This window comes from Perognathus longimembris, chromosome 22 (assembly GCF_023159225.1).
Source record: "Perognathus longimembris pacificus isolate PPM17 chromosome 22, ASM2315922v1, whole genome shotgun sequence".
NCBI classification, from domain to species: domain Eukaryota; kingdom Metazoa; phylum Chordata; class Mammalia; order Rodentia; family Heteromyidae; genus Perognathus; species Perognathus longimembris.
The window spans coordinates 5,557,011-5,569,252 of NC_063182.1; the positions used below are offsets into that span (position 1 = coordinate 5,557,011).

Sequence of the window (12,242 nt, forward strand, 5' to 3'; positions counted from 1 at the left end):
GTGTCACTGTTCAACTAAATATAATTTGAGCTTAAAGCAGCCACAGCAACTGGGTTGCACACACAACTCCTCACAAAAATGGAAGAGTTAGAATGACACCCTCTTGCTGAGGCTTGGAAGATGAAAGTGATGGCCACAGGAACCTACATGGCAAAGGAGGGAAAAGAAAAAGGGCTAAGAAATGTGCAGGGGGGGAGGGGGAGGGGGGGGACTGGGGGCTGGAAGTACAGCAAGCAAGCATGTGTCTCCATCAGCTCAGTCCTGGCAGGCAGGGATGGAAAGCTGGAGGGGAAGGTGTGCTCAGCTGACTGCCTCGTGGACCAGTGCACAAGAGGCCAGACGGCCATGCCCATTAATGCCTCCATCCTTCTCAGGTTTAAAAGGGGAAATATTCTATTTATAAGCCACCCACCAAGGGAGACCTGGCAGTGCTGAGATGGCTCTGATCCCAAAGGGATCCTGGTTACCAGTGGCTGTCTCCTTCTGCCTCTCATATGTGGGTGTTCTGACAGCGAAAGGCCGAAGGTGACTGAAATCAAAAGGGAACAAATATCCTTTCTGCTCTCTGTTACTTTCATGAAATGTGGACCTCTGGTAATGAAGGCTGAAGGCTTTAGAAATCGTTTTAAATAGCGTTCCAACACCCCTCCCACATGGAGGCTTTCCCTGTGGTCTCCCAGAATAAATCTTCTTTTCTATTTGACAGATCAAGGGATGCAGAGACACAGAGATGAAGGGAATGAAGAATTAGAGGCATGACAATGGGCAAACAGAGCCATAGCAACAATGGCCTTATTCCTGCCCATCTCTTCTCCTAGTCCTCAGTCTAGATCTCATAAAATAAGACAACCGTTAATAAGACATCATCAGGGAGTTAGATCTGAATAAGGGCCTAAAGTGTTGGAGTGAATGTAAGAGAATCCACACAAAGAGTAGTTCTGTTGTTTTCCTGGATCCTGGGTCAGGGCAATGGGCCACGCTTGTTAAGAGAGCCTGGGAATCTAGAGCCATTATAACATGTAGCCCTGGCTTGCCTCACACTGGGAACAGGTATGTGAGTAATTACAACTGTTTCTAATAACGAGGCTCACTTAGAAAGAATATGAAATAGCTCCTGAGCAGCAAAGAACCAGGCAGGTCAGGTGTTAGGGGTAGCTAGCTGACAACATTCCTTGCAGCCCCTTGGGGTTGCTACACAGGACAGGATGGTAATAGAACAGAGCAAAGAGTCCATGCTTATCAAAAGCAGCAAAGAAAAAAAAAAAAAAACCTTGGCAATCAGACAGACAGACTGGGTTAAGCTATCGGCCACCCTGCCTGCCTGTTCACTATGCACCATGATCTCTTTAAGCCTGCTCACTAGTTTGTAAACCTAGCTGTGTCTGAATAGCATTTCTGCAAATGGCAACCATTCATATACCACTCCTACTCCCTGTGCCAAAACCTCAAGCTGTCTTGGGCAATGTCTTTTAAAAAAATCCAGTGCCTAATGTGTGAAACTGTAACCTCTCTGTAATTCGGTTTGATTAAAAATATATGTATATATATAATGAACATAGTACAATAGGCCAGTAATTCTAGCACTTGGAAGTTAAAGGTAAGAGGCTTACAAGGCTTGAGTTACATAGCAAGTTATCTTGTTATATAATCAATAAGCAATAAAAAAAATAAAAAAATTTAACTCAAAAAATTGCTTTGTGTTAAAGGAAGATTTAACAAACTATAGTCCATGGGTCAAAATCACCATTGCTCATTCTAGAAAGTTCTGTTTTATAGTCATTATACAATTGAAAAAAAAATGAATGACAAGAATGTAAAACAGGTTTGGTTGGAGAGTGGGAACCAATGGGAGGAGTAGGGAGAACAATAAGTGAAGGAGGGTGAATGTGACTGAAGTACTTAAATACTGTATGAGAAGAGAACAAGGAAACCTGCTGAAATTGCTTCAGGAAGCAGGAGGCAAAGGAAGAGAAAGACTGAAGACTGACAGAGGGGGTCAATTTGATCTGTGTGCAATGTATGGAATGTATGGAAATATCATAATACCCTCCTGAACACCTCATATATGCACAAAAATGTTTAACAGAGTTTTATTGGAAAACATCTGTACCACTCATTTCCCACTACAACTATAGAGATGACCAGTTCCACAAAATGACTGTTTACTCTCTAATCCTTTACTGAAAAGACTTATCTCTTATGCTATACAATAACCTTTATAAAATCAGAGGTTTGTAAGTAAGCATTCATGCATCCCATACATATTAAATATTCACATGAATAAGTCAAAGTGGTAATTTAAAATGATTGTGTGATATTAACACTGAGAAATACAGCAATCAGGATTAAATGATGTAACTGTCACAGGCACCAAGATGGAAAAATGGCAGGAGTTTGACTACTTCCCCTCAGCTTCCTCGTTGCTCCTTTCAAGCTGTGCTGTCAATCCTCTCCTTCCCAGTGAGCCTTTTCTTTTTTGTTTTGTTTTTGTTTTGAGGGAATAACTGGCATAGCTAGATGATCATAAAGATAATTACCAAGAGTAATTAGGCACTAACAACATGACAGATACTGTGCTAAACCTTAATCCTAGCACTGAGCTTGTGAGGCAGGGGTTATACAAACCCCCAATTTTTACAAAAAGAGAAACAGAAGCTCGGAGAAACTGAGCACATCTCCAGGTTCCATGGCCTGCGTGCTAACTATACTGGCCCCACAGCGCCCCCAACGGACACACTTCTCTCCAATCCACATGGCCCAATACAGCCAAAGAGAAGCATAGCAGATATGCAAGAAGACTCATGTACAAGGATGCACAGGCCTACGCTATTCAAAACAGTAAATGTCTAGAAAGGACACTGATGTCCAATGATAGGATATTTTAAAATGACTCAATAAATTAAGATAGAATCCTGTAACAGTATTAAGTAAGCAATATAAATAATACTGATATACGATTTTCATGCTGTAAAAATTTTAAACAAGAATGAACACAAGTATATTCAGTATAATCCCAATTAAGTCAAAATACATATATTAACTTCCCTCAATAAGACTTCATGAAAAAAGGCAAGAAGTAACTCTGAGATCACTGATTACTTCTACTGAAGTTTTAAAAATCATTATAGCATGTCCTTAATATTGCACAATATTAGTATTATTTTACAGCAATAGAAAAAACTATATACATATGTGTGCACACATATCATACACACACACACACACACACACACATACACACACACACGCCAGCAATGGGTCTTGAACTCAGAGCCTGGTGCTGTACCTTGGCTTTTTCACTCACAACTGACACTTAGCACATTTCCCATTCTAGCTTTTTGGTGGTTTATTGGAGATAAGAGTCGCATGACCTTTCTCACCCAGGCTGGCTTCAAACCACAATCCTGAGATCCACAGCCCCTTGAGTAGCTAGGATGACAAGCATGAGCCATGGGTGCCCAGCTGAAAAAACACATTTATAAACATCCTTAAGACTGAAGTTCCTTGAAAAGTTGAGGCAGAAGGATGACAGGTTCAAGATCAGCCTGGATTGAATAGTGAGAGCATATGTTAAAAACACCACTACCAACAACAAAAAGATAGAGGTTTAGGGATTCAATGGCATCCGACAGAAAACCAGATCCTAATTCCATCTCTCCACAGAAAGTCATTTGTCTAGTTATTGCTCTTCACCACCACCTTCCATGTGAATAATAAAGTAGAAAGCCAAATATTGGGTTCTTTAGCATTACAAGTGATTGGGGAAGGGGGAAACTAGATTGAAAGCAAAGATGGGGTAGAGGCCTGGATCAAGTGGTAGAATACCAGCTGAACATTCAAGAAGGAGGCCTCGTGTTCAAACCCTGATACAGTGGGGTGGGGAGCAAAATAGGAAGAATGAAGAGGGTAGAAAGGTAGGGAAGGAAGTTGTATTAAGACTTTCTAGCCTAGATGTAATCCCCTTCTGGGTTCACTCTCAAATTCATCAGCTCTGGGCATTCTGTCTACACTTGGGGTACATCTCCATGAATATAAAACACACCCACACAGTGGGACTGGGCCATCTGCCTGTCTTCCAGCACTCTGAGCCTCCATGGCAGATCATATACTGTTCCATAAGGGCAGAGATCAGCTCCAGTTGTAAGCAATCTCACTGCTCAGTGCCACCTGACGCAATAAAGTACCAGAAACATCCACTGACTGAGGACACACAGGAAACCTGGGCACTTAACTTTCTTTAACCTCATTGTTCAAGGTTCTGATGGAAGCAGAGGAGATTATTAACAAGAGTGAGAAGTAGAGTGAACGACTAAAAGGCCATCCTGAAAAGCCAGATGGCCAGCAACGAGCTGTGCCCTGATGGGCAGGAGGAGGCATGCCTACCGCATGAAGACATACCCCTTTAACCATAAGCTGATTAGCCTGTGGGCTTGACTTAACTCCTGCACTGAAGAAGGTTACGCCGTGAAGACCAGATTAACAGACTGGGTCCTCTCTGTCCCAATCTGTCAGACTTCAGCCTTCAAACAGCAGGGAAGCAGAGGGAGAAGAGCATTTCTGAAGCTAACTAATCATTTTAGGTGTGAGTAGTCAGTTAGCAGTAATCATTTAAAACTTTGGTCTTGCACTCGACTGGCCTATCCTTCCCGATGAATCCTTGATTTTCTAACTGTCCTTCAGATGAGGCTACAGAGAAACAACAGCCGGGGCTATGAACAAACCACTTTCTGACTTTCCCTCCTACTTAGGATCTTGGCTCATTTCAAAGGGGAGTGAACTAATTTTCAAAGTCTTTGGGGAATGATAGATCAGTCAGGGGTGGGTATGCAACAAAACATGAAGACCACAGGCAACAAACATGGAGATGGCAAAGGCAGCCAGAAGGCAGAGGAGACAGAAGACAGGGCTCTGCCCTGTGCAGAGTCCCACCCTCCAATAGTAAAGGGCACACGTCTTGGTGACTCTGGAAGTAGTCACTTCCTCAGTAATGAAAGTTAAAAGGAAGAAATAAACATTCATCCTCTTCCCCATCTGTATTCCCATTTCCTCCCTTCCCAATTTCCTACGAGGTGAGAGAATAAGCACCGGGAGAGTTCAGGGTCACTGATACATACTCTTCACAGTCCGGGAGCGACCAGGGAAGGTTCTCCACTGGCAGGAGAGGTCATGGCGACAGGTACATAGGACTGGCAAAAACCAGCAGGTTAATTTCTCAATTTCATATTCAGAGATCAGCCTAGCCAATAACTTCTAAGACCTCTACAGAGAAAGCTAAAACTCAAGCTGAGCATTGGTGGCAAAGATCATGGTTCAAAGCTAGCCAGGGCAGGAAAGTCCATAAGACTCTTATCCCCAACTAACCACCAAAAAGCAGAAGTAGAGCTGTGACTCAAGTGGCAGAGTGTTAGCTTTGAGCAGAAAAGGCTCAGGGAGGGCTGGGAATATGGCCTAGTGGCAAGAGTGCTTGCCTCCTACACATGAAGCACTTGGTTCGATTCCTCAGCACCACATATATGGAAAAACGGCCAGAAGTGGCGCTGTGGCTCAGGTGGCAGAGTGCTAGCCTTGAGCGGGAAGAAGCCAGGGATGGTGCTCAGGCCCTGAGTCCAAGGCCCAGGACTGGCCAAAAAAAAAGAAAAAAGAAAAGGCTCAGGGACAGCACTCAAGCCCCAACTTCAAGCTCCAGGACCAGTACAACAACAAAACAAAACCAAAAAACCAAAGGACACTCACTAATGGCTTGAACAAATGAAAAGACACTCAAAGTTTTTTGGAGGAGATAACTTACTATTATAAAAGTGTTGATTTTCTCCAAAATTAATCTACATGATTCAACATAATACTAAATGAAATTTTCTCTTTTTTTTGAGGAGCATATTAAATTTTTCCTGGAAGGATAATACTCTACAAATAGCTAAGCCAGTCCTTTCAAAAGGACAGTAAGGGGAGGAGACTTAATCTACTAGATATTAAGGTTTGGCAACTTATTACTACATTAAAAAGAAAAGGAAAGAAGGGAGGGAGGGAGGGAGGGAGGGAGGGAGGGAAGGAGGGCAGACTTAGATATACAAATCTAATATACAAAGCTGGCACCACTAATCAAGAGGGAATAAGAATGGAGAAATTCATGGAAAACTAACTCTTGTATGGATATAAATAAGAATGAATCTTCATGAAACATCACACAGAATGGTGGTATCAGCTAGATTAGAAACATACACTGAAAGACACACTTGTAAATAAAGTAACAGTGGCAGTTGCAAGTCTTTTCAACATGAATCTAAAAGGCCTTCAAAAAACTACTTGAAAATCATATACAAGAAGACAAAAAATTTGTATAGGTCATATAAAAGTATAAAAAGTACAAATCTTTAGTTAAAGATACTATGTAGATCACTATTAGGCAGATGGAAGGATGGTATATATTTATAATATCTAAAGCTGAGCTGGGGGATATATCTCAGTTTTAGAGCATTTGCCTAGCATGAATAAGATCCTAGGATCAATGTCAAAACTAACAAGATTAATATCTAGAGAGAAAAAACTTTACAAATCAACAAGAAAAGGATGGTAATTGATATAGAAAATGGACAAAGGACATGGGCAGGCACACAACAGATGCGGAAACCTAGGAAACTAACAGGCATGTGAACAGTTGCTCACACTTATTGATTAGTAGAGAAATGCAAACTGAGACAACAATGAGTTATCACTTTATCTATACGAATGGCCAGAAATCAGAAGGCCAAAGAGCAGTGAGGGTTGTTGACAGAGATAGAGGGATTTTCATGTATGGCTGTGGGGACTTTGGACCAACCACTCTGGAGAGCAATGTGAGAACACTTCAACCCTACGCACCATCAGCAACATGACAAGCAGCACCCGAAGACATTCCTCCACAAGAGGGCATGTACAGGGATGTTCATAATGACTGGTGACAAGTTGGAGGTCTGGGGAAATGATATACATCTCTCCAAAAAGCTATGGAACAGGCCTCCGTCAGAAACCATCAAAGAGATAGGGATACAAAGAAAGTACAAAGAGATCTGTATGCCTTCCCCTAACAGAATCCTGGGGGGAGTGGGGAAAGAAAGATCATAAACAGAGCCACTGATATAACCTAAAAACACAGACAGATAAAAGACACACATTTTCTACAATGCACTTTAAAAGTATACACTACAACAGTGGCCTCTAGGGGAGGTCAGCAATATAAGTAGGGGAAAGGAATCAAAGGGGAGAATAAAAGAAATGAACTATAAGAGAGAGAAGTAATGGATCAAGGGACCTGTGATAATGTGGCAGCAGCAGGGACTATGACTAAGCCTCTCTACCTGAAATAAAAACAGAGAACAGAGAAAGCGAGGAAGAAAAGAGAGATCTGCACAAACCTGTGCATGTGTTTATCTGCAGCCATTCTGTCCTTGGCAACTCAGCCATTTGGAAAATACCAGCAGCTGACAGACATTATTCATGGCCCTGTCTTATACCCCTTAGGCACTGTGCCCTGGGGGAAACTTCAAGAGGAAAGCGCGGAATCCACAAGTGTCTGAAATGATCTGTCCCTTCAGAACATTCTGGCTCAGTGATAAAATGTTTGCATTTAAACTCACCCAAAATATGTTCTAGAAAGCAAAATGCTAGACATGTGGGATTTAGATGCTAGACATTTGGAATCTGGTGAAGAGCACTGCCCTCTTCCTAAGTTCCTCTGAGACTGGCTTCTAACCTCCAGGAGTTTAGATTGTGACCAGAAGTGAAAGAAGGCTGCAGAACAATTAAGACTCTAGGCAATAGTGCCACCTGTGACAGATGAACTCTGTCACATAGGTGGGCATGGGGTAAAACTGGGAATTCCTAGAATAAATAGGCACCACAAGTACAACTTCAGGGTTAGGGTGTCACTCAGTGATAAAACACTGGCTAAGCAGACCCAAAGCCCTGGGTTGGATCCTTGGGTAAGAAATTGCATATGCAGTAAGAAATTGCATGATGTACAAGAGGCATCCTAATGTTTAAAAACAATAACAAAAAAAAGTGCACCAACACGAAACAAAAGCCCTATTCTACTTTTGCTAGCCTAGAAATCAGTGGATAAACAAAAGGCCTAGAAAAATAAGTCCCACTTAAACTACTCATGGAAGGTGGCCAATACTTTTTACCCCACCCTTTACTGCTGGCTAGGTAAAGAATTAGCAATTAAAGGGCTAGGAGACACCCCAGGCAAGCACACCTCCCCATCTGTAAATAATAGGTTGCCAGAAGTAAAACATTGCACAAGAGTCTGTATTTTCCAAAATGAAACTTTTGTATTGTTCTTTTATTAACAAAAGTAAAATAGTACCCTATGTTTAACAGTAGAGCCTTTGGGGCCAGAAAAAAATGTAGACAAAATTCTGTCCCCTGAGCTTACTCAACAATTTCCTCATCTACCAAACTGGTCAAAAATATCCAATGAGCTTTAATGTATGCAATAAATCCCTATTCCTATGACATAGAAAGCTGTTACTATTGCTACAAACTGCATGTTAGTTATAGAAAATAAAACGCTTCTGAGAAATAGTTCAACTAGTAGGCTAATAACTCAATAATCTACCCTCAATCTTCATTTAGAGTTTGATGATAAGCATATTTCCAAATATTTTTCTACCAAATACCTAGATTAGACAATTTATTCTACCACATTTATTGTTCTAGTGCCTACTTCAATCAATAATATATGTCTATAAGTATTTTAAGATCTCTGTTCTTTATAAAGGCTATATACAATTCCATCATTTATCTGATCAGTCCCCCTTTGAATACCTACATTGTTCAGCTTTTTTTTAATCAAATGCTTCAGAGAGCTTTTGTAGTTGTTGTTTGGAACAAAAATCTTTTGCACTTGAGAAAAAATGATAGTCATTTTTAAATGTTTCTAAAATGTAATTCAGAAATGCTTACAGGAATGGCAGAACCAACTGGCATGTATACCAACAGAATAATTCCAAATAATCCCCCAATCTGCTGGCACGTAGGCAGAGAGAGAAGCAGGTTCGTGTGGTTAAAAGGCTAGAGTGCACTTCTGCTTCCATTTACACACATTGCATCATCTCTCGCAGGTCTCTGGTCCTTACAGAAGCAGTCTATCCCACACTGACGTCTACTGTAGGCACCTGCTGGTTCTGCCTGCTTGGCATTCATCCCTCTTTTCCTAATGGCTTCCCAACTTTCTCTTGGGAAACTATGCTCTTCACATTTCAGGAAGTACTACTGAAACTGGCAATCAAGGTAGGTGAGTCCAAGCTAGACCAATTGGAAAGTATCTTCCCTGGGAAGTTGAATCATCAGAAGACTGAGTCAAGTATTGCCAATAGTCCAGAGTTTTATCATCTTGTAAATAGTACCTACCACTGTTTCTCAGCGGCTGGATTTCCAAGTCTGTGAATTCAGTTATTTTCCTTACTGTAAACTACATAGCAACATTCCATATTCCTTCCCTGCTGCACTGTGTGTTTTCTTGAAGGTATATCTACCACCAGAGTTCACCTCAGGAGTGGGTGCAAGGGGAGATACTTTATTTCCTTCAATATTTTAAATCTTTTCCCTTGTTTAATTTTTGAGGAGGAAAAAACAACACAGTTCTCCTTTCAGAAGCTTGCTCAAACCATTCCAAAATTCCAGATTTCTTAGCAATTTATGTTGTGTACTCTGAGTTTATATTTTCTAAGAAAAATCTGATCTATATTTGGTGAAAAATGAAAGAAGGAAAAATCTCTATCATCTATTTATTTTAAAGCTCACTCTTCTGTCCATTTTAAGCGACACTACGTGGGTAATTTTCCTAACACTACTGAAATTCATACTAGGTCCACCTTTGAATTAGTTTTCCAAGTGTATTTTACAAAGTAAATCTGAAGCCAGGGGACAGGATTTCCTTTGTATTATATTAACAACCTGGAAGGAATTTGTGTTGTTTTATTTTTTTTTCTCTCCTATGCACCAAGGAGATAATCAGTCCAAACACTTTGTCAGTAGGATTTTCATTATAGTCTCATCGCCTCTACAAGGTAAACAAGGTTACTCATGTTCTTAAAAATTATGATTAACCAAGTGCTCAGATCCTGCAGCAGGGGAATGTGCTAGATCTTCTACAGATGCTGCCTAGGGGGCATTTCTACAAAGAGGAACAATATTACAGTTCCCATTTCCACTGCTTCCTTTCAAAGACAGCACAAAGCAAAGTGAGTTAGTAAGCAATCACCCGCAACAGTCATTGTCTCTCCAATCCTTTGGGCAGAGTGTGGAGGAGGCAAGGGCAACTTTGGCTTTCCTAGAACATAGAGCTCTTGGGGCATGAAGTATCAATAGATAAACTGACTTTAAGTGGTGATTGGTGATATCACTTTCAGATGCTCTAGGATTAAGAGAGATAATCTAGATGAGAATGCTTTATAAAGTGGGGTTATTTAAATATGAGAGGCCTCTGAAATCAGTGACAGGGAAGGAGAGTCAAGCAGAAACGTCTCCAATTTCACAAGGGAAATGGGGTTTACCCCCAATGTACCCATAGCACCTCCTGGTGGTTCACCCCCCAAGTAGCAACTTCTCAAAGCCCCTCCCAACACCAACTGAAGAAAATGATCCAATCATACTTACACCCTTCACTCTGACTGTCTTTGTTTGAGTTGTAGACCTGAAAAATAGAAATAGAAATTTACTTGTATGAATTTCATACCATGATCCATTGTACCACAAGATGCAAGTATTTCTTTACTGCAAACAGAAACCTCTTTGATACTTGCTTCTCAGTTATGTACCTTAACAAGTCTTATGTATACATGTACCAGAGTCGTATATGGAATTGTATCATTAAAAAAAGTCCATCTTTTCTAATAAGCAATAAACTGCTATGTATAAATAAAAGGGAGAATTTAAAATTAGTTACGGATCATTAAGCTTTAAGTGCATACAAAGCAGTTCACATGAATTATCTCACATAATCTACACAGCAATCCTGCTTGGCTAGGAGCTGTTATTATCACTGTTATACAGCTGGAGACCCTAAGGCTTAGTGAGGGGAACTAAAGTCCCACAAAGTCAGGGGCAAAGTCAGTGCAAAGATACATTATAAACTGTCAAGTGTTAACATTGGAGAAAGATACTGGCCATTCTTACTCTACATACTTTTGTAAATTTGAATGTTATATGGAGATGCATAATATCTACATTAAACTCCCATAAAATTCGCAGAGATTACAAAAGGAAAAAAGCCTCAAAATAGTAAAAGAACACGTGACTTGCAATAAAATAGAAAATGGCATACTGCAAGGATCAGCAAGCTACAAAAAGGGCTAGTGAATATTTTAGGCTTTGAAAGCTAAGAGGCAAAACAACATTATGAAAGTAGTTATAAAATGAGGGACAACAAATAATTTTGACCAAATTTTTAAAAGTATAATAATTAAAACATTTTGAAACATAAATTTACCAATAAGAATAGTCTCTTTGGATTTTTTTTTTTATATTTAGAGGGAGAAAAGCAATTCAGCCTAACTGGAGTCCAAAGTGAGCATTCAGAAAGAAGTAATGAGCTGGATTTAATCTATGGCCATATTCGATCTATCTACAATATGCGGTCACCATTAAATATTAAGATGAAATATCTGCTTGAGGAAAAGAAGAAAATCATAATGCCAAGTCCCTTTTTGAAGGAAGATTCTAAAGGTTTGGAAGGCATAGGGTGAAACTGTCACCATAACTTAAGTTTCTCTCTTTATTCATATATTCTAAGTGATACTAGTGGCCACCCCAGGGGAGGATCACTTAACATAACCCCTAAAGGAACCAAGCATGTCAAAAAGAGAACTCCTAGACCCCAATGTTTTTACTTGCTTATGAAACATGGATGAGAATGTGTGGTCAGAACCTGGAAAATGAATTTGCCTTCACCCTGCCTGCTTTGCTAAATTTCTTACACTTGGGTTTTATTGCCTTATCTATAAGTTGAAATATTTGCACAAACAGGCCGTTAAATGTTCAATTCTTAACACAACAGATGACCTCATTATATTATTTTTTTTCATGGTCATTTTCCGAAGGTCATAAGAATGAGGACAAAGGAATGGGTTGTGGTACCTAAGGAGGGTGATCTGAAGACAGGCATCAGTGCATGTACTTCCAAGTTGAAAGATTAGGGGTCCAAAGACTTTGATTCTGGCCTGGATTTCACCGCTGTTCACTTCATTTGGCTGAGCTTTAAT

At 40.3% G+C, this 12,242-nt stretch overlaps 1 protein-coding gene across 1 annotated transcript in view; it reads right to left on the reverse strand.

The window, feature by feature from the left end:
* The window catches only part of Arhgap26 (Rho GTPase activating protein 26), a 395,353-nt gene that overhangs the window by 181,490 nt on the left and 201,621 nt on the right, over positions 1-12,242 (reverse strand). Inside the window, exon 12 of the mRNA XM_048331455.1 lies at positions 10,639-10,675. Coding sequence (XP_048187412.1) covers positions 10,639-10,675 — 37 coding nt within the window. The remainder of the gene's footprint in view (positions 1-10,638; positions 10,676-12,242) is intronic.